Genomic DNA, 23,303 nt, shown 5'->3' with positions numbered 1-23,303 from the left:
TTAAAAGCCTTCTTTTTTTCTAATTGCATTACTGGAATTCAGGACTATAGAAAACATCAGTATCACCTGGGATGAGAATATTTTATATGTTTAAGATTACAAATCTAATTGATAATGAACTATTACTTTCTCCCTGCCATAAGTTTACATATAAGAGAAAAAGTATTTCATGTTAGCAGGGTCTTTACTAAAAAGAGGAACAAGAACATTTAATCTAGTTTTATGTTATGAATGCCTGAAATGCAAAAATCATTCTTCAGCTCATTTATATGATCCCTGCTGTACAAGACGAATATAAATGTAATCCTCTGCCTTCCTCTCAGAAGTACAGTAACTCCAACTGTTAAGTCTACTAACAGGCTTCTTTTTCTTCTTAGAACTTCAATCAAAAATACTTTAATAATCAGATGGGTACATTTATTAGAAATACTGCCATAAACTGTGAATATCAATGTGACTAAAAGCAATCTTGGACTGAAATGTTATTTAAACAGTGAAATTTCACTTCTCCTTTTTTTAAAGGATTTTTTTAAAATGGTGCAAATCCCAGATGATTGTGTATGCTATCTGCTGCAACTTTAGCTTTCACCTAATCTTTTTTTAAATCCAATTATTTCTAATGCAAACTGTGCATACTTTCCCTCCCCCTCAAAGAAAAGATTTTAAAAAAGAACTGCTAAACACAACACAGAGAGTGCTGTAAAACACACCAAAGGAAGGGCTCTTGATGGCTTTACTTACAAAAAAAAAAAGAAAAAGGTTTCCCCCTTTGAGATAAAAGTCAGTATTTCTAGCCAAGGATAAGGAAAACAAAGGTCACAGCAGCCTGTGCTGTGGATGCACATCCTGGAATGAGCTCAGCACAGCGACTCTTTGAGATTCCATGGGCTGTAGCTTACCAGGCTCCTCCGTCCATGGAATTTTTCAGGCAAGAGTACTGGAGTGGGTTGCCATTTCCTTCTCCAGGCGATCTTCCCAACAACACAGCAGAGGGTTAAGCAGGTGAGCTTTGGAGTTAGACATATGTGAGTCCCAAGGTCTTTTGCATGTTTTGGGGTCTTGGTAAAGTATCTCACTCCCCTGGGCCTCAGTTTCCTCATCTGTAAAATGGGGATAATGGTAATACCTGCATCACAGAACAGATGTGAAAAATACATAAGGTAAAATCTGTACTGGCACTGAGTAAAAGTTCTCACTGAACTTGAATTGTCATCATACATGTAGGAACATTGTCAGATGTGGATAGGAGGAAGCAACATGCTGTTATAAGGGAAATACTTGACCACATAACAAATAGGTCATACTCAATAATGAGGCATAAATTTCCTATGCTTCCCTCCTGAGATCAGAGTTCACAAGAACTAATCAAAACTTTAAAAGGAGTACATTCAGCTTGGAAGCCTCATCCTATATAGGAAACACGCATGGTTTCCTTTACTGTGAAGTCTTCTGGGTTGAGGAACTCAACATGGACTGTGCCAAGTGTGACACTTCTCAGCAAGTACAAATCAAAGCTGTGAGATGGAAGGGTGTGGGATGCCCTCCTCATTAATCAAAATGTAGATGTGTTTCCTGGTGAATCTGCCTTATAAGTCAAGTTCCAAAGCTTCACGGGGCTTCAGCGTCCCAAAGTCAGCTCGAGGGCAGAAATTGTCGAGAATCTGTGCCAGGTCCCTTTTTGAAAATCCCATGAAAGTTCCAGATTCCTTCTCCCAAGGATGTATATACTATCCAGGAGCTTAACAGTAGCCAGGCCCCATCCTCACACCCAAAGCTCTGTAAAGCTGAGACAGTAACAGCTCTGTTATATCCTATATTTGTATTGCCCAGACACAGGTCTATGCCCTAGAAAAGTGGCAGAGAGTGACAAAAGTGACAAAAATAGGAACCTTCTTACACAAAACCTTACATCTTCACATGTATCTCTCTTTCTGGCTCAACATATTTCTTCAATGTTGAAATAACTTTTGGTTGAATGGTGGTTTTTTTTTTTTTTTTTTACTATTTTTAAGATTCTCCCCCTCAAAACAGAATGTTCAAGGAGTAATAGAATCACATTCTACCGAAAAGGCTTCCCTTCATTAACCAAGAAACCCATTAGAACAAGGATGGCAAACTTTTTCTGTAAAGAGCCAGATGGTGAATTTTGACCTTGGTAGGCTATATGGCCTCAGTCACACCTCCTCAACTCCACAGGTCACTGCATAGAGAAAAAAGCTGCACAGAAAAAAAGTGCGTGCGTGAACGGCTGTGGCTATGTTCCAGTGAAACTGTACTCATGGACTCTGACATCTGACTTTCACATACTTTCCCACAAATCAGGAACTAAACATCTCCTTTTTAGAGTTTTTACGTCAACCACTCAACAATATAAAAAGCATTCTCAGAGGCTTCTCTTGTGGCTCAGTAGCAAAGAATTCACCTGCCAGTGCAGGGGACACAGGTTCCCTGGTCGAGGAAGATCCCACATGCCACGGAGCACGTCAGCCTGTGTGCCACAGTTATTGAGCCTGCGCTCTAGAGCCCGGGAGCTGCAGCTACTGAAACCTGCATGCCCCAGAGCCCATGCTCCACAGCAAGAGATACCATCGTACTGAGCAGCCCACATTACCGCAACCAGAGTGGCCTCCACTCGACACAACTAGAGAAAAGCCTGCACAGCAACGAGGACCCCGCACAGCAAAAATAAATATAAGTAACAAAACTTCTTTAAAAAGAAAAAAAAAAAAAGCATTCTTAGCTGGGCTGCAATCTGCAGTGACGTAGCTAAGGAGCCATACTCAGGTCAGGGGAAAGATTGCTTCTTTCGGAGTGTCTCTAGGTCTCCTCAGGCCCTCTCACTCCTGGGTTAGTGCAGACTTCACAGGCAGAGAGTTACACGCAGGAACTGTGAGCAAGGACACTGCCTCCTGGAGCCACAGTGCTCATTCATGGAGCATCAAGTGTGGGCGTTCCAACGCCATCATCCACCCTCCTCGAATGTGTGTAAGTGCAATTTGGAGACAGTGAACCCAGATCACACTGATTCCTGTCTGAGGCTTACTTTGGATCTTAAGGTGTCAGCAGACTGCAAGGCCTGCTGCCTGCAGAACCCTTACAGGCTCATGGAAGCCTGCTGCTGCTGCTGCTAAGTCATTTCAGTCGTGTCCGACTCTGTGCGACACCAAAGATGGCAGCCCACCAGGCTCCCCCGTTCCTGGGATTCTCCAGGCAAGAACACTGGAGTGGGTTGCCATTTCCTTCTCCAATGCATGAAAGTGAAAAGTGAAAGTGAAGTCGCTCAGTCATGTCCGACTCTTTGGGACCCTAGGGACTGCAGCCCACCAGGCTCCTCCGTCCATGGGATTTTCCAGGCAAGAGTACTGGAGTGGGGTGCCACTGCCTTCTCTGAATGGAAGCAGGCCTTGCCTCAAAAGAAGACACGGAGTGCAGGGAGGCTCCATTTTACCAGGAGACAAGCTGAAGTCCATGCAAGCATTAAAAAGAAAACCAAAAGAAATATGGTGTCTGAGACATGCTTCAGTGTGGGGAATGTGGCAGAGATGAAACAAGATTGGGCACGAACTCATAAGCTGTGGGAAAGACATCAGGAGGCTCATTAAAATACTATCTTTACTTCTGTGTATTTGAAATTGTGCATCAGAAAAGTTGGGGTGGGGCAGGGGGGGACATTAAGAGAAACCCTAGAGAAAAACAGAGATGTTCTTTATTTCAGAGAGGTTTTATGTCTGTAACACAGTTATTTTAATAGTCCTTCCCACCAATACCTGTTTGTTTTCAGTTACCTGACTATGAACAATTTTTACCCCCAGGGAAGAAAAAGGTGGTATGTTGACTCAATCTGTGTTGATTAAGGCTACCTACCTTCCTAGTTTCTCTTTTTCCTTTGGTACCTAGCTCCCTGCAGCTGTCAACCAACCTCTCTTCCATCCTGACCTAGGCTCAATTAGGTCCCTGTTGTTTTGACAGGGAGGTCACCTGTCATCAACTGTGGATATCACTCAAGGTCACCCTCCTACTCACTCGCCTAAATATCAGTGATAAAAAAAGGTGGTGTCTTGCCTGTACTCTTTCTGGAAAAGTGCTAACTCAGGTCAGAGACACAGGAAATACTCAGCAACAGTCCCTGGCCAGAAAGCACACCGCCCCCGCCACAGAATAGGTACCTGTTTTTGAGTCACAACACAATGGAAGGTTAGTCAGTTGAACTCTTCAATCTTCCTAGTAGCCCAGTTCATTTATTTTGGGGGCAAATCTTCACTGAACGCCAGCAATGTGTAGGAGCTAAATCCTTCCTGGTCAATAACAAACCTGTCCTCTAGCAGCCTGCACTCTAATAAAAGAGCCATCACATAACACACACCTTCATATGGTGATAGGAAGAGAGCTTAGACAAAGGAAAAATATGGGTTACTTTGATGCTGCACAAGAGATGGGCTTAAGAAAAGTTAGGAATGACTTTCCAAAGAAAACATTCTATTTTCACTGTTGACTCCTACAATGTTTTATTTGTAATTTGCTGTCAGGTGAAGGCATTTCATGTTTTTACACTTAAGGACTTAGGTACCAAGCTTAGGTACCAATATGAAAACCTTAATCAGTTACTCATACCAATTACTTTCATCTAAACATAATTAATGTTATTTATACAATTTCAAAAATTACCTTTAAGAAAAAGGTAATTTTCTGCGTTTAGTCTTTTGAAAGTTAAAAATGTATTATCCATCTTTTCCCAGTAAAACCAACTGTGCCATAAAATTACATATTACAGAACAAAACAAGCAAGGCAATAAAAATTTGATGATATAAATGAAAAACAGGTTGCTCTCTGAAAGATAACTGACATTTTATCCTAACATTTATCTACCTGTGCTAAAAGGAAAACAGGGGGATGATACAATTGCTAAACCACAGATAATCTCAGTTCCACTTAAGTCAACAGTTCCAACCTCTCCCACAGCATTAACTCTTGGGCAGTCTCATCATGAAGGAATTAGACAAAAAAAAGTACAAGAGCAAAAAAGAGGAAAAGGAAAAAAAAAGAGATTCTAACTTAGAAATTTTGAAGGTAAAGATAAGTGAACAATCCTTGAGAACCCAAGAAAAGCTGGGGACACCTGCCCTCATAAGTGGACATAACATACTATTTTCCATACAATTTCAGGATAACCATAACCCCCTGAAGCCAATTCTGTTCAGTTCAGTTGCTCAGTCGTGTCCGACTCTTGGCGACCCCATGAATCACAGCACGCCAGGCCTCCCTGTCCATCACCAACTCCCGGAGTTCACTCAGACTCATGTCCATTGAGTCAGTGATGTCATCCAGCCATCTCATCCCTCTGTCGTCCCCTTCTCCTCTTGCCCCCAATCCCTCCCAACATCAGAGTCTTTCCAATGAGTCAACTCTTCGCATGAGGTGGCCAAAGTACTGGAGTTTCAGCTTTAGCATCATTCCTTCCAAAGAAATCCCAGGACTGATCTCCTTCAGAATGGACTGGATGGATCTCCTTGCAGTCCAAGGGACTCTCAAGAGTCTTCTCCAACACCACAGTTCAAAGGCATCAATTCTTCGGCGCTCAGCCTTCTTCATAGTCCAACTCTCACATCCACACATGACTACTGGAAAAACCATAGCCTTGACCAGACGGACCTTAGTCGGCAAAGTAATATCTCTGCTTTTGAATATGCTATCTAGGTTGGTCATAACTTTCCTTCCAAGGAGTAAGCATCTTTTAATTTCATGGCTGCAATCACCATCTGCAGTGATTTTGGAGCCCAAAAAAATAAAAGTCTGACACTGTTTCCACTGTTTCCCCATCTATTTCCCATAAAATGATGGGACCAGATGCCATGATCTTCGTTTTCTGAATGTTGAGCTTGAAGCCAACTTTTTCACTCTCCTCTTTAACTTTCACTTTCATCAAGAGGCTTTTTAGTTCCTCTTCACTTTCTGCCATAAAGGTGGTGTCATCTGCATATCTGAGGTTATTGATATTTCTCCCAGCAATCTTGATTCCAGCTTGTGTTTCTTCCAGTCCAGCGTTTCTCATGATGTACTCTGCATAGAAGTTAAATAAGCAGGGTGACAATAGACAGCCTTGACGTACTCCTTTTTCTATTTGCAACCAGTCTGTTGTTCCATGTCCAGTTCTAACTGTTGCTTCCTGACCTGCATACAGATTTCTCAAGAGGCAGGTCAGGCGGTCTGGTATTTCCATCTCTTTCAGAATTTTCCACAGGTTATTGTGATCCACACAGTCAAAGGCTTTGGCATAGTCAATAAAGCAGAAAGAGATGTTTTTCTGGAACTCTCTTGCTTTTTCCATGACCCAGCAGATGTTGGTAATTTGATCTCTGGTTCCTCTGCCTTTTCTAAAACCAGTTTGAACATCTGGAAGTTCACGGTTCATGTATTACTGAAGCCTGGCTTGGAGAATTTTGAGATCACTAGCATGTGAGATGAGTGCAATTGTGCAGTAGTTTGAGCATTCTTTGGCATTGCCTTTCTTTGGGATTGGAATGAAAACTGACCTTTTCCAGTCCTGTGGCCACTGCTGAGTTTTCCAAATTTGCTGGCATATTGAGTGCAACACTTTCACAGCATCATCTTTCAGGATTTGAAATAGCTCAACTGGAATTCCATCACCTCCACTAGCTTTGTTCATAGTGATGCTTTCTAAGGCCCACTTGACTTCACATTCCAGGATGTCTGGCTCTAGGTGAGTGATCACACCATTGTGATTATCTGGGTCGTGAAGATCTTTTTTGTAAAGTTCTTCTGTGTATTCTTGCCACCTCTTCTTAATATCTTCTGCTTCTGTTAGGTCCAGACCATTTCTGTCCTTTATTGAGCCCATCTTTGCATGAAATGTTCCCTTGGTATCTTGAATTTTCTTGAAGAGATCTCTAGTCTTTCCCATTCTGTTGTTTTCCTCTATTTCTTTGCATTGATTGCTGAAGAAGGCTTTCTTATCTCTTCTTGCTATTTTTTGGAACTCTGCATTCAGATGCTTATATCTTTCCTTTTCTCCTTTGCTTTTCAGCTCTCTTCTTTTCACAGCTATTTGTAAGGCCTCCCCAGACAGCCATTTTGCCTTTTTGCATTTCTTTTCCATGGGGGTGGTCTTGATCTCTGTCTCCTGTACAATGTCACGAACCTCATTCCATAGTTCATCAGGCACTCTATCTATCAGATCTAGGCCCTTGAATCTATTTCTCACTTCCACTGTATAATCATAAGCGATTTGATTTAGGTCATACCTGCATGGTCTAGCGGTTTTCCCTACTTTCTTCAATTTAAGTCTGAATTTGGTAATAAGAGTTCATGATCTGAGCCACAGTTAGCTACTGGTCTTGTTTTTGTTGACTGTATAGAGCTTCTCCATCTTTGGCTGCACAGAATGTAATCAATTCGATTTCAGTGTTGACCATCTGGTAATGTCCATGTGTAGAGTCTTCTCTTGTTGCAAGAGGGTGTTTGCTATGACCAGTGCATTTTCTTGGCAAAACTCTATTAGCCTTTGCCCTGCTTCATTCTGCATTCCAAGGCCAAATTTGCCTGTTACTCCAGGTGTTTCTTGACTTCCTACTTTTGCATTCCAGTCCCCTATAATGAAAAGGACATCTTTTTTGGGTGTTAGTTCTAAAAGGTCTTGTAGGTCTTCATAGAACCGTTCAACTTCAGCTTCTTCAGCATTACTGGTTGGGGCATAGACTTGGATTACTGTGATATTGAACGGTTTGCCTTGGAAATGAACAGAGATCATTCTGTCATTTTTGAGACTGCATCCAAGTCCTTCATTTTGGACTCTTTTGTTGACCATGATGGCTACTCCATTTCTTCTGAGGGCTTCCTGCCCGCAGTAGTAGATATAATGGTCATCTGAGTTAAATTCACCCATTCCAGTCCATTTTAGTTCGCTGATTCCTAGAATGTCGACGTTCACTCTTGCCATCTCTTGTTTGACCACTTCCAATTTGCCCTGACATTCCAGGTTCCTTGAATTGAAGCCAATTCAAGGCCCAGGTTAAAAATTTCTGACCTCGATAAATAACAAATTAGGAGATCACGCTAAGATTATCAGCAGTTGAAAGGGTTGAAAAGAAGTAGTATGTATGGAGTCATTTTCTAGTATCTAATTTAATTTCAACTCTTACAACCTCCATGGGAAGTAGGTATTATCATCTCCTTTGACAAAGAGGAATTTAGATTCTGAAAGGTAAAATGCAACGTTTATCAACTTCAAACCCAGGTTTCTAACTCTTAGGTGCACAATCATAAACTGGAGAATTCAAAAAGTCTGGTCAATATTCCTAAATATCTTCCAAGACAAACAGTTTCTGACTTAGTGCTTCACTCATAGTTTCAATTTATCTACATATTTCTTTTCAATTTAACTTTGTTGACAAGAAGAATTAGTAAGAATTTAACTCCAAAACACTTTTTCCTTGGTAGGAGATAATCTCAATCAAAGACAAAGAAGAAGTGTCTGATAATTTTAAAATGTATTTTCATGCTTAAACAGCCTGACATGAACTATTTGTTAGAAAAACAAAGGCCCACTGTCTAAAGTGCTGGACATCCTTATACTTATCCCAGAAAATCCACAAAGTCACAAATGAATTGAAAATTGACTGAATCAGAAATTTTGGTCTCTACTTAAAACTGGCAGGCAGAAATTCAGCCATCCTGGCTGCTTCAGCATCTTCTGAATGGGTAGAGAAGCTTAGGGGAAAAAATGGTATCGCTAATAGCCACTAATAATTTGATAGGTCAGAAGCACAGACACCAAATTTATGATCTCTTTGTGCCCCAAGACAGGAATTAAGAGGTCCTAGATCTTTTTTGGTAAAATACACTAATGACTATGCCCAAAGAGAAAACAATAAATACAGCAAAAAGTGGGTCCAGGCAACTACATTTGGTTGGGTCTCAATCCAGACCAAGTGGTGCAATGAAATACAAACATACTTATTCAACCTCTATAGGCAAATTACCAATAATTAGCACCCTGTTTTCACACAGATTTAGAAACTCTTTATGGAAAATATATCCACATCCAGAGAAGAAAAACTAAGAACAGGAGCAGGTCAGATCCTCTAAAGCTCTACTCCAACTGCTTCCAAGGAGAGTTACCACCTAGTGATTTTAAATTTTTTAAGCCCAGGCAGGCTGCCAATTCAACACTAAAACCGGACTAACAACTGATTTTTCCTATTGCAACATCGCCAGCAAGTCCTGTGCTTTCCCTCTCTTTCCTTAGCTCTCAAACAGCAATTCTCCTTAGCAAAATCAACTAATTTGCTCTCTAATCTGTTACAATTGGAAGCTCTCAGAAAGTTGCCACTGCTATTACTCTTCCTCCTAGTGCCAAGAGGCCAACAAAAAGCTAGTTCAAAAAAACCAAAACTGTGAACATAAAGACAAGACAGGCACTAAAAACAAGAAGTGTGGAGACAGAGTAACGATGGGCCAACTCTGGACTTTAAAATGTTTCTCTTGTCAAAGCTGTACCTATTCTTGGGCCCTTGACAATAACAATGCCAAAATAAATGGCCACACTGAGAAATAAAGTTCCGCTGGGAATATAAACTCAATATTTTGGATACCAAACCTCACTCAAGTCCTTGTCCATACTACTACTGAAGGGAACAGCTTGGACTCCTTTAGACCTTTCTGACCACCATGTGCCCAGGACCAACACAGGCCTTCGACATCAAAGGGGACTATTTATAGAAAAAGAAAACCTGAAGTAAAAGTCTGACAGTTCCTAGATATCTTTCATTTAGAGATCCACATTTAGTTCCAGTTATTTCCTTCTACCAAACAGTTTTTATTAAAAACTGACCAATAATTAGACTCTGATTTCACTACATAAGCGCACCAAAGGCTTTTTTCAACAGATAAAATTCTGTGACCGCCCCCCCCGCTGATTTTGACACCTTCATAAAAATACAAAAAAGAAAAAATATCCGATCAACAGCTCCTTGGTTGTGATGATCCTTTTGATTAACCTTTGTAACATAAATCCTATGGAAATAGGCTGTACAGGTAAAGTGCTGTCTTTTTTAAAATTCATTTTTATTTCTGGCAATTACAGGTGGCAAGGTGTCCTTTCCAGAACCCCCTAAGACGTTCGTGGAGACGCTTTTGGAAGCTGAGAATTCCTCCCTCCACTCCTCGCGTTTCTCCATAAGGGGTCAGACCTGAAGAGATTTGGGTTAAACTCACTGCTGGTCCCAGCGTTCATCACTGAGCAATGCGCTTAAACTGCACCCAGCCAGGCCTCCACTGAAGGGCTCTGGATGCTCCCGGATATACGAAGCCTCCGGAAACCGGATTTTCCAAACGCTCCATCCCTCCCCTTTCTTCTTTATCAGACAGCATCCTCGCGTGGGAGGAGCGGAGTGGCTCAGGTGGGCTCAAGCTACCGCCCTGGTCAGCCGGCCAGGATACTTCCCCTGGACTTGTACAAACTCCATCAGAGGGCTAGACTCACCTTCGCGACAGAGCCCCATGACTTCGCGGTTTTTCCCAAACTCCTTGTAACTTTCGTCCAATTCCGTCCCTAGGAGATACACACACACAGGAGGAGGGGAGAGGCAGGTCAGTTGCGGCGAGTGTGACGCACGTTCACGCACGCACGGAGTAGGTGCGGGCACCTCCGCGTTCCCCAACCCGGAGATAGCATCTCTGACCCCCGAGGGGGCGGGCCACGGGACGGGGGAGGGGAGAAGGGTCTGAGGATGGGGGAATGGGGGCTGCGCGGGGAAGAGGAGGGCGTGGACACTCACCGTCTTTCCCAGGAAGTTTGGAAGCTTCGACCCACAGATTCCACGACTGTCCCAGCATCGCTTCGGGACTCGGCAGGGGCCGGCGTTCCCCGACGGTCGCCATTGCGGCGGCGGCCGAGGTGGAGGCGGCGCCAGGGCCACCGTCCTCCGGCCGTAGGCGCCGCGGCGGCGGCGGCTGCCGCTGGGGCTGCGGAGGCTGCTGCTGCTGCTGCCGGGCGGCCGCGGCCGCTGCTCCGCCCGCCGCCGCCGCCGCCGCCGCCCGGCGCGGCTCCCCCCTGACGTCATCCGCGGCCCGCTCCGACATTCTTTCCGCTCCTACAATGTAACAAAAAAAGGGGGAAAAGAGTCGCGCGGGGGCTGCTTTTAAGGAGGCGCCGGGGAGTTCCGGCGGCGTGCGCGGCCCGCGGGCCGGGTGGGGCGCGCTGACAGCGCCCCCGGCCGCCCAGACCCCCAGCTCTCCTCCTCCTCCTACCCCCACCCTCCACAGCCCCCGCCTTGGGCGCAAAGTCCGCGGCGCGGGCTCGCTTTCGATTTCGACTCCGGTGCCCCTCGGGGGAGGGGACGAGAGCCGGCGGGCTGCCACCGCGGCGTAGGGTCCCCAGCCTGCCTCCGCCGCGGAGACCCGGCGCGGAGGCCGGCGCCCAGAGCTGCCCCCGCCTCAGCCCCGCGCCTCGCCGCGGCGGCCCATGGCGGGGAGGCCCGAGACGCACCCCGGGTCCCCAGGCTGCCCACCCTGAGGCCGCTCGCATCCCTGGGCCGGGCCCGGCGGCCCCGCTCCTTCCTTCCGTCCGCGCGTCCGTCCGAGCGGCGGCGCCCGGCCGGCTCCCTTAAGCGGAGGCGCCTCCCGCCGCCTCCTCCCCCTCGCCGGTCCCTCCCTCTCAGCTAGCTCGGGCGAAGTTTGCACGTCAAGCCCCCGGAGTGGAGCCAGGGCGCAGTCGGAAACGCAGCCACCTATGGAGGAACCAGCCGGCCGGCGTAGCTGTCGGGCCTTCCCGCCCGGGTCCGATCCAGAGAGCAGGGGCGGATTCAAGGAGCTCTTCGCTCTCAGCTCGCGAGCGGCCGCGCGGCTGTCAAAAGCATGAATGGGAAGCCGCCGCTGAGCGGGACGCCTAGCGCGGAGGAAACCACTGGCAGGCGAGGAAATGCAGCCCAGGTGCTGTCCCAGGTGTCGGCCCGAAGCCCACCACGGGAGATCAGCGCGTGCTCCCGGGTTACTTGAGCTCGTTCAGCAAAGAGGAGACCATGAAATCAGTGTAAGATGCAGTGGAGGAGAGAGAGACCGAGGCGAATCCGTTTACATGTTTTAGAGACACGACTCCAAATTTCTATATTTCCCTTTCCAGTGCTCCTGGAAGTGATTCATTCACTACCACCCCCATCCCCTCCTCACCACCTCACCACCCCACCACCCCCAAGTCTAATTAGTTTTAATTCAAGCTGTTGGTCTCTCCCTCCCTCTTTATGATTTCTTTGCCTGGGCAGGGCGAGAAGCTAGGGCTTAGGTGAATGTACAGCATTCCTAGAAAATACTGTTTTCTGTTAGATATTGTTCACTCAAGCACTGGCCCACAAAACTTAGCACCCTTCCGCAATACACACATTGCGCGTAAAGCTTTTGCTCAAGTGATGGGAAAAGACGGTAAAATAAATGGCTACTTAATGCACTAAAGCACCTGAAGTACTTGAAACAGTAGCAGACCACATCAAGCGCTTTTAATTAAGTGTTCTTAGCATTACTGTTACTTCAAACTGATGTGAAAAATCTGCAGCCTGAGACAAAGAAGGATTTTAATCAGCATGTTTCACATAGCAGTAATATCCGCACTCCTGAGGCACGCGTGTCATAGCTGCTTACTTAGAGGGGCTTTCTTTAGATGGGGAAAAAGCAGGCTTATTCATTTTTTAAAATTATTATTCATGTTTTTTTTCCTTGGAACATCTGATGTTACAGAGGTGGCCAACTTATCTGCAAAAGAAACAAAGTCCAACCCTCAGAAATATAAAGATATTTAAAGAAGAGTAAAAAATAATGTAACGTTATTGCATCCTAAACTCAACCCAGGGCTCCTGTGGAAAGTACTTATTTTAGGTTCAAAATTTGAGGGCTTTAGTGGAAAAACATTTAAAAATTACATGTATATGAATTTATTTTTAAAATGTTTAGAAATAAGTGTGTAAATTTTTTCCTGGATCATGTGCAAACAAAAGTTCCCAAAAGTGAAGTTATGGATGCTTCTTGTCCTTATCTAAGAAGCAGGGAAAAAAAAAAAGAATAACCAAAAATAGTAGAAATGATTGGTAGGATAAAAAATCATTTCTAAAGTTTTAACTTCCAACAGAAGAGGATCAATGAGAAAAAATGCGTAGGTAAAATATAATTTCCTTAGTAGTTCCTAACTTGTAACAAAGGCCCTCAATCTTCATGTCACCAATGTAGACCTTCAATTTTTCATTCATCCAAATCACTGAAAAATCTGTAGAATTACAGAAATACATTTTAAAAAAACACCTAACAATGATTTTCTGTGACTAAAGCACACAGTTTATGGATTATTTTGTATCTTGCAATATTCTACATTTAAGAAAAACAAAAATTTGAATTTTATGGCATTTGGAGCTGCCATTAAAAAGAAAAGCTTAGGGCCACCCAGGTATGTAGGTTCCAAAGAGAGTTTGCCTATTGAGTTCAGCCCTTTTGATCTCTGAGAGTACAGGATGAAAATTAAAATAAGGGGAAGAGTGGCAAACATGAAGGACAGCCCTACTTCAAGATACTGCTCGATTTCCCCCTTTTTACACGTTGAAAATACTTCAAGATTCACTAATATGACTTAAAGGTAATGAGGGTCAATATGGCAATTTGTAATACTTCAACTTCCATCCTTATTCCAGTTTCATACCTCCCCCCTCTTTTTGACTGGTTTAATAAAACACAACAGGGCTTAAAATAAAATAAAAAAATACTAAATATCCTCTTAGCATTATGATAGTTATTAAGAGAAATTGTTACTAATAGGAGCTATCAATTATTGGGTACCTACTAGGTGCCAAGCATTGCTGGAGGTACCTTTTTGCATTAGCTCTATTAATATTAACAACTGTGTAAAGCAGGAGTTGTATTACTGTTTACAGATGAGGAAAACGAGGGAGGGCTCTGGAGCCAGTCCCTATGAATTTTTTCTGAGTTCATATAGTGGCTCTTCATTTACAAACTATGTAACGTAAGCCAGTCACCTAACTTACTTGGACCATCAGTTTCCTAACCTGTAAAATAGAGATAAAGCCAGGTTCCCTCTGAGGACTGCATGAAAAGATGCATGGAAAGCACACAAAAAGGACAAAACAAACACTGTAAACAAGTATCTTATATCACACGGAGCAATTCGGATAAATTCTTATCTGAGCACTGCATTACCAAGTTGGAGATGTGAGCACCAAGAGAATGACAGGCAATTTCTGGCCATCTCTCTTTTCCTGCAGCCAATGCCTTTTACCAAATTCTCTTCACCCATGAAAAGTCCTAACTCCTTCTAGAACATGCAGTTTCTGATATCCAGAGATGGTTTGGGTTTCCCAATAGCTTGAATGAGTAACCAACAAAAGCCAAAACTGCTAGCTGAGAAAAGTACAGTGTTCTGAAACTCAAATTTAGGCAACATTTAAAAAGTGCTCTTATATAAAGACACTCCCTATAACCAAGATTACAACAGAAATTCAAAAACTTGGTTTGATAATAAGGATTACCTGATGACTTCTTACCTAAACACCCCTCTTCTGCGCCCAAAAAAATATGTAAAACCATGAGCAGTACAATTTACATTCATTTATTATTATTTTCCTATAAGTGTTTCTTGTATGCTATCAATCAATTCTCCTACCCATATACTTCTGATGCTGTCTTACAGTTCTGAAGATCTTCAGTATCTGTCTGCACAGATAAATGATAGGTTTTATAAGGTTTGAGTAATGAAGATTCAACTCATCAAACAGGTTCTGCTTACCTACCACGTATCAGGCACTCTGTTAGGCACCGGGTTGAACACAACGCTGTAATTTCACTGAGGACATGAGAAGTAGGAGAAGTTTTTAAAATTCATCAAAATGCTCTTATGGAAAAAGCTGTCACCACCAATTAGAATGTATGTGGCTTAAGAACTAGGCCGTCAGAAGTGAAACGCTGCCAAGTTTTGAGCATTTCATCCCTTCCAGGGATGTATTTAAAAGGTGGCCTTACTTCACCATCCAAATTTAGGGATGTTCCCAGTAGGTGCCAAGGGTAACAAGGTCTCTCTTTACAAAAAGGATTCTCTGCACTGCAGATTCACTTGTAAAATGCTTTGTTCAAAGGCCAAAGGCATCACTAAATGCAAAACAAAACAACAAAACAATCTTTAAATCCAGTTTAACGTAAAATGGCTGAAACTGTATAAAACTTTTCTAAGATGCAAGACCCCACATGACCAGTCTTTTTGTTTGGAAAGAACCACTAGTCCCAATACAACATTTTAATAAACCTGAAAACTAGCAACTACAGTATACTTATGTGTGCAAATTATAGGGTTGATAACAGAGATTCTCCATCATCAACCCCAAAGGACTGCAATCATTTGAGTAACAAGAAACTCGGAACTACTGAATTAGGAATGTGTTGCCGTGGGTTTCTTTCCTCCTAAAATTGGCTGTGCCTTTGTTTACAGTCTTTCTCCCTTCTCTGACCACCTCACTCTCTTTCCTTTTTAATTCTCCAGACAGAGCCAGGGCTCTCTTCTGCATAAGGGGTATGTCCAGGCCAGGCCTCTCCTTAACTGTGCTCCCTCTAATGAAATACCTTCTGGCCTGTTATGGATACATGAGTATTCCAGTAGGGGGAGAACAGTGGAAATAATTGAATTCGTCAGCTCAGTGGCTGGAACTGCTGAAAATCAAGTGCAAAATTAGGAATAATAAAGACAGTTGAAAAAGTAGAGACTTAAAGATGAAGGTAATTATCTTTTTAAAGACTTGACTTTGGCTTCTCCGGTGGTCTAGTGATTGGAAGTCTGCCTCGCAACGCAGGTGACACTGGTTCCATCCCTGGTCTGTGAAGATCCCACATGCTGCAGAATATCTAATCCTGTGCGCCACAGTTACAGAACCCATGCTCTTGAGCCACACTACTGAAGCCCACGGGCCCTACAGCCCATGCTCCACAACAAGAGAGTAGCCCCAGCTCACCACAACTAGAGAAAGCCTGCCCGCAGCAACAAGAACTCAGCGCAGCCAAAAATAACCAAAAATCATATATAAAAGACTCAACCTGTATGTGTAGTCATTCTATAAACCAGGTCATTTGCCCAAAAGTTCAAAGCTTTAAATTTTTGGTCTGTTTTCTTAATCATACGTGTATAGCTCGTACAAGTTCTCCCAAAGAATCATTCACCAATAATAGTGAACTGCTTTGAAAGAGAGAAAATTTAACAATACACATAAAGAAGGTATTAACATATAACTTTAAACCATAACACCCAAATGTTTCTAGGAATTTGATACTAGCCTGTAATTTTAAATGATTCACAAATTTCATTTAAAATCTTCATTTCGAGCCTTAAAGTTAAAGAGTTCTTTTAAAAATAGAGGAAAAGGATTAAGTTATAGAAATGGAATGGAAAAATTGGACTAATGTTTAGCTATAAAAAGAGGCTGACTGTCTACTCATAGTTCTAGTACACTGCCTCAGATGCAATAAAATGCAAAGATTAAACACACTGTTAAAAATAATTCCCTATGTCACCTTTGTACCAATCAGCTTTCACTGAAGATGGCAAACTATCACCATCTTTTGGGCCCAGCAGTTAAGAGGATGTGTTCTACAGCCAATACACCCAAGCTGAATCCCAGCTCTACCACTTCTTTACTGTATAACTCTGGGGAAAGTGGAACTTCTCTTGCTCGGCCTGTTTCCTCATTTATAAAATGATGTAAAACAAGAGTATCTACTTTATGAGGAGTATTAAGAAAGTTATCAGTACAAAAGTACCCTACCCTACAGGCTTCCCAGATGGCACAGAGGTAAAGAATCTGCCTGCCAATGCTGAAGACATGAGTTGGATCTTTGGATCGGGAAGATCTGAAGAAGGAAATGGCAACTCACTCCAGTATTCTTGCCTAGAAAATCCCATGGACAGAGGAACCCAGCAGCTGCAATCCATAGGGTCGCAAAGAGTCAGACACGACTGGACACACATACACCACACCCTGCTGCTGCTGCTGCATCGCTTCAGTCATGTCCAACTCTGTGCGACCCCAGAGACGGCAGCCCACCAGGCTCCCCCATCCCTGGGATTCTCCAGGCAAGAACACTGGAGTGGGTTGCCATTTCCTTCTCCAATGCATGAAAGTGAAAAGTGAAAGTGAAGTCGCTCAGTCGTGTCCGACTCCTAGCGACCCCATGGACTGCAGCCTACCAGGCTCCTCCGCCCTGGGGATTTTCCAGGCAAGGGTACTGGAGTGGGGTGCCATCGCCTTCTCCGGCACCACACCCTACTCTACAGCTATTATTACTAGTACCTCGCCTATCACATAGAAAGCCCCAATTCTACTCTAGCCATGCTATGCTATCATCATTCTTGCAGGGTAAACCATGGCGTCAGTTATGTCAGTCTTTGCTCCAACACTTTCAGGGGCTCAGCACGGATCCCTCAACTCATAACCACTCCTTTCACAGCACTTCAGGTCCTTCACAGCTGGCCCCAGGCCCAGCTCCACCATATCTACAGCGTTCCCTCTTGCCGGTACCCTACAGTCCGGCCCAAATGACCAAATTGTGGCACTGAGTATGCTCCCCCTCCACATCCCAGCTCTCAAGTCTTTGTTCACATGGATCACACCATCTATAAAACTACTCTCCTTTGGCTAAAATCCTACAGTCACATCCCCCCTCACGTTCTGTTTCCTTAACAAAATCTTTCCTGATCTCGCACACTAAGCTCACAGGATCTCATACACCTCTAAATCTAAATTGGACCTCCTGGACCGAGGTTAAGCGTAGTATATGTCCTGAAATCATGGTGACAATGAGATATATGTTTAGTCTCCCATGGATTAACAGTTTGCATTCCCAACACAGGAGTGTCATTTGGAACATGGAAACCACCTCCTCACAAACTGTAAGATGTATGGTCGCCAGGTCCCCAAGTGGGTCAGCAAAATGCCTTAGGGCTGAACTCTAGGACTAACTGAAAGTGTGCTAGTATAAGAAGGAAGGAACAACACAGCTCTTTTCTCCCTTTTTCTGCAGCAAAGTTCCAGCCCTAAGCAAAGACATAGATCCAGCAAACACAACTCCCCTAACTGCCACACCCTTTGTGTACATTGATTCAGGAACCCATCTGGGTTTGAACTGCTTCCCCAAAGACAGACTGTTCCACAAAGGTTTGCATCCCTTTCCACCTCTAACATAAAACCTTCTTTTCCTTGGTAGAGAGAGATAACTATATTTCACTAACAGGTGAATGAATGGCTGCAAATGAATACAGGTCTTCAATCCCCAACCCACACAAATATTTTCTTATACAAAGGGAGAGACCTGAACCCAAATGACTCTCTAGATTTCATGGTCCCCAAACCCTTTTCCCCAGAAAGACACAATTACTTCATTCTCATGGCAACTTTGATTTTAAATGGCACCATCTATGACTTAAGGCAAAGTTTCAACATTTTATTTTAACCAGTTTTATGCTTCTGACCAGCATAATATCTGCAGGACACACAGACCTTGATCCTGCTCTCCGCTTTCTATCGCATCCTCCTCTCCACCCAACTGCTCGAAGTGAAGGAACCTCAGGAGCAAAAAAGGTAAACCAAAACAAAACCACCACTGATGAGACTCGACTTTTGCTGCTTTCCAGAGCTTCTTGTCTTCACTCCAGAGAACAGGTATTTTCACAGAACATTTTTCCCCGTTGGTTTCTGGGGAAAGAGGCAGCGCAGCTACAGTCACAAGTGGATGGTTAGAAGGCTGCAATCCAACTTACTAAGTATTTCTTACAAAACAAGGCCAAACAGATAAACTGGACTTCATTGAAATTATCAAACTTTTGTGCTTCAAAGGACACCTTGAAGGAAGTGAAAAGAACCCAGAGAATGGAGAAAATTTTTGCAAATCCTTTACCTGATAAGGGACTTGTATGTAGAATGTATAAAGAACTCTTACATCTAAAACTAAAAAGGACAAATAATCTAATTTTCGCAATTCAAGAAGTTCTCAATAGACATTTCCCCAAACAAGATAATACAAATGACCAATAAGCACATGAAAAGATGCTTAACATTTTTTGTCGTAAGATAAACACAAACGAAAGTCACAATGAGATATCACACCACACCCTCTAGGATGGCCAGTAGGAAATAAAAACAAACAAAAACAGAAAATGACAAGTGTTGGTGAGGATGTGGAGGAATCAATGTATATTGTTGATGGGAAAGTAAAATGGTGCAGCCCCTGTGGAAAACGGTTTGACAGTCCTTTAAAAGGTTAAACAAAGAATTACAATATGATCCAGCAATTCCACTTCTAGATGTTCACTCAAAGAACTGAAAGCAGACACTCAAAGAGATACCTGTACATCAACATTCATAAGGGCATTTTTCACAAAGCCAAAAGGTAGAAGCAACCCAGGTGTCCACCAACTGAAGAACGCTTAAATAAAATGTGGTATAGCCACACAATAGAGTATTATTCACCCATTAAAAGGAATGAAATACTGATAAATGCTACAATACAGATAAACCTCAAAAACATGCAAAATAAAAGAAGCAAGACACAAAAAGTCACATATTGCATGATTTCATTTATGTGAAATATCCAAAACAGTTAAATCCATAGAAACAAAGCAGATGAGTGGCTTCCAGGATCTGGTTAGAGAGAAGAGAGAAGGATGGAAAGTGACTGCTTTATGGAAACAATGTCTCTTTTGGGACTGATGCAGTAATTTTAGACCTATATAGAGGTGCTGTTTGTGCAACACTGTCAATGTATTAAAAATGATTCAAATGGTAAATTTGCAGCATTTATATCTCAACAAAGCTATTTTTTAAAGGCAATATTAAAATTTGGAAAATTTCACACAAAATTTCAGGTTGACTTCTCTTGAAAAACCTCTATGATCTCATACCATTGACCACAAGGTCCTCATAACAAGATGGAGTTGAACAAGTTGGAGCAGAGGCTGGTCTTGGAGCCCATTTCTGCCACTGACCATCCATCAACCTGTTACCAAAATGTAACAGGACACATTTTGTCTGTGCCTTGGTTAACTTCTCTGCAAAAGGAGGATCAAACCATATCTACCTCATCAGGTTGTGACAAGGAGTTAACAAATTAATATGTTTAGAAGAATGCCTGGCAAATAGTCAGAGCTCATCAAGTGTTAGTTACTTTTACACTTTATGATACTGCATTTTCTTTGTAATAAGAGGTAAATGGCATTTGCTTTTCATTTTTTGTTGTTGTTGTCTTTACAAATGGAGGTCTAGCACATAATATAGCAATCCAAAAGAAAGAAGTAGAAAGACAGCCAAGATATAAATATTTTTAAGGTATATACAAAATACTATGCATAATATGTGCCGCTTTGGTGAAAATAAATATAATAACAATAAAGCTATGTATAGAAAACAGTAGATAACTCTAGACTTACCGGTAGTAGAGAGGGAAGGAATGTAACTAAAGGGGCTTTTTATTAGGGTTTATATAATGTTTACATTTTTCCCAGCTTTACTGAAATATAATTGACACAAAGATTGTGTATGTTTAAGGTGTATGATGTGATGATTTGAGATACTTGAGAAAGATCCACAGATATGGATACACAGAGCTTCACAGGTGGTGCCAGTGGTAAAGAATCCACCTGCCTGCCAAAGTAGGAGACACAGAAACGCGGGTTCTATCCCTGGGCTGGGGAGATCCCTTGGAGTAGGAGGTGGCTCCCCACTCCAGTGTCCTTGCCTGCGAAATGCCATGGGCAGAAGAGCCTGGTGGGCTACAGTCTAGGGGGCCACAAAGAGTTGGACACAACTGAGTGACTAAGCATGGACATATATATCTCCAAACAATTACCACAATCAAGGTTAGCTGACGTATCAGTCACCTCACATAGCTACCTAATATTTTTTAATAGCAAACATTCATAATCAGGAACTATAATAAGCATACTTTTTTTAAAGATTAGGAAATTCTAAATTAATTTTGTTTGAGACTTCCATGAGAGTATCATGAAATTCCATGAGGTGAGCAGAAATATCCTAGACTGATAAAGCCAGGGACTGCTTGCTTTGCTTTGCAACCCAGAGGCTGCAATTCCCAAAGCACCAACCTTGCTTCGGTTTCCTTCTTAAGAACTTGTGGATCGGACACTGCTGGGTTTTAAAGCTGCCAACAGAAGAGAATCTAAACTGCTTGCCTGGCAGTCAACAACTTTCACTATCTGACTCAACATCCTTTTTTTTTTTTCTTCTAGCTTTATCATCTGTCACACCCCCTTACAAAGACTCCACTCTAGCTAGACAAGATGTAAAACACGTATCCTTCAAATACTTTTCCACATGCCATCCTTTTTTTAAAAAAATTGAGGTAATATTCACATAACATAAAATTCACCATTTTAACCATTTTAAATGTACAACTTAGTGACACTGAGTGCACTCACAATGTGATGCAATCATACTCACAGCCTTGTCTAGAACATGTCATCACCCTGAAAGGAAACCCTGTACCCACTAAGCAGTCACTCCCCATCTCCCATCCCTCCCCCAGCCCCTGGAAACCACATGTTTTCTTTCTCAATAGATCTGCCTATTTTGGATATTTCACAATATTGAAACAATACAGTATGTGACCTCTTGTGTCTGACTTCTTTCAGTTAGCATACGGTTCAAGGTTCACCCAGGTTGGAGCACATATCTGTAACTTCTTCTACTTTATGGCTGAATAAAATTCCACTGTGTGCGGATATATCATCATTTACTGATCTATTCATTGGTTGACGGATGTTCGGGTTCTTTCCACCTTTTTACTTCTATGACTAGCTGCACGCCATTATTTTTTCCCTTTGTTCAGCTTCATGCGATAATGAAAATCAAGCTTTCATGTGAGGTTCAAATCCACTCTGACCTTTCCCAAGCTAGCCTTGTCCCAAAGTCCTCACCTTTCTCTTACTTCCTTTATCACTTCTGTACCCAAAGTAGCAGAGTGTCAGCACATGGCAGAATCCCACAGACTTATTCAGGTTGACTCAAATTCTTTTCTTACATTGCTAACTTTGAAAACAATCAAGAAAATTCATTAAGGTTAAGTTTTCCATTTTCTTAACATTTTGATGGGTCTGGGTTATTTCAGTAACCACAGTTTTAACTGCTCTCACTGTTTTTACCCTTGCTCCCTATACCCTAACTGAATACACAGAGTGGCCAGAGTGGTTTTATTAAAACAGAAGGCAGATCACTGTGTTTACTTATTATATTTGCTGTCTGTTATCTGTTCCAGTGGCACAATGGCAGGGGCTTGTGTTCCTTTCATTTACTAATTAATACTCAGTGCCCAGAAGAGCACACAGCATGTAAGCAGGCACTCCACTAATACTTGCTGAATGGATTTTGGGGCCTACAGTCAGCTGGTACTGAAAAAGTAAGCCCTTTGAGATTGGTCATGAATCTAATAGTTTCTCATAGTTTTACCTGGTGCATTTCATTCCTCCACACATCTGATCCCTGCAGACTTGAGTCTGTGATACTTCTTTAACCCCCTTGTCATTGGTTTCCTGGTATCCTATTGTATGTACCACTCTGATGGCAGAAAGCGAGAAGGAGCTAAAGAGCCTTTTAATGAGGGTCAAAGAGAAGAGTGAAAAAGCTTGAAACTCAACATTACAAATAAGATCATGGCATCTGGTCCCATCACCTCATGGCAAACTGAAGGGGAAAAACTGGAAGCAGTGACGGATTTTATTTTTCTTGGGCTCCAAAACCACTGCAGACAGTGACTGCGGCCATAAAACTAAAACACACTTGCTCCTTGGAAGAAAAGCTATGACAAACCTAGACTGTATTAAAAAGCAGAGACATTACTTTGCCAATAAAGTTCAGTATAGAGAGTTGGACCATAAAGAAGGTTGAGCACCAAAGAATTAATGTTTTTCAATTGTGGTGCTGGAGAAGACTCTTGAGAGTCCCTTGGACTGCAAGGAGATCAAACCAGTCAACCCTAAAGGATATCAACCGTGAATATTCATTGGAAGAGCTGATGCTGAAGCTAAAGCTCCAATGCTTTGGCCATCAAATGTGAAGGGCTGATTCACTGGAAAAGACCCTGATACTGAGAAAGACTGAAGGCAAAAGGAGAAGAGCACGGCAGAGAATGAGATGGTTGGATGGCATCACCAACTCAATGGACATGAATTCGTAGTCTGTGAAAATCACCTCCTATTGCTCTCTTTTCCTCCTCAGGGACAATCCTGCACACAGAAGCTCAGTAA

At 42.7% G+C, this 23,303-nt stretch overlaps 1 protein-coding gene across 2 annotated transcripts in view; it reads right to left on the bottom strand.

Annotated features, from left to right (window-relative positions):
• ATXN7 (ataxin 7) overlaps positions 1-23,303 on the bottom strand; it is a 142,865-nt gene that overhangs the window by 85,089 nt on the left and 34,473 nt on the right. The window contains exons 1-3 of one of the 2 annotated variants that reach the window (XM_040246572.1): positions 11,527-11,606; positions 10,795-11,109; positions 10,500-10,568 (exon numbers count right to left, since the gene is read on the bottom strand). In XM_040246572.1, coding sequence (XP_040102506.1) covers positions 10,500-10,568; positions 10,795-11,098 — 373 coding nt within the window. In that variant the 5' untranslated portion in view covers positions 11,099-11,109; positions 11,527-11,606. Of the gene's footprint in view, positions 1-10,499; positions 10,569-10,794; positions 11,110-11,526; positions 11,607-23,303 lie in introns of those variants that run through there. The other variant, XM_040246571.1, reaches the window with a different exon arrangement.

This window comes from Oryx dammah, unplaced genomic scaffold (genome assembly GCF_014754425.2).
Source record: "Oryx dammah isolate SB20612 unplaced genomic scaffold, SCBI_Odam_1.1 HiC_scaffold_9, whole genome shotgun sequence".
NCBI lineage: Eukaryota > Metazoa > Chordata > Mammalia > Artiodactyla > Bovidae > Oryx > Oryx dammah.
Note: the sequence above shows the minus strand (reverse complement) of the source record. Positions and strands in the feature narration are given on the sequence as shown.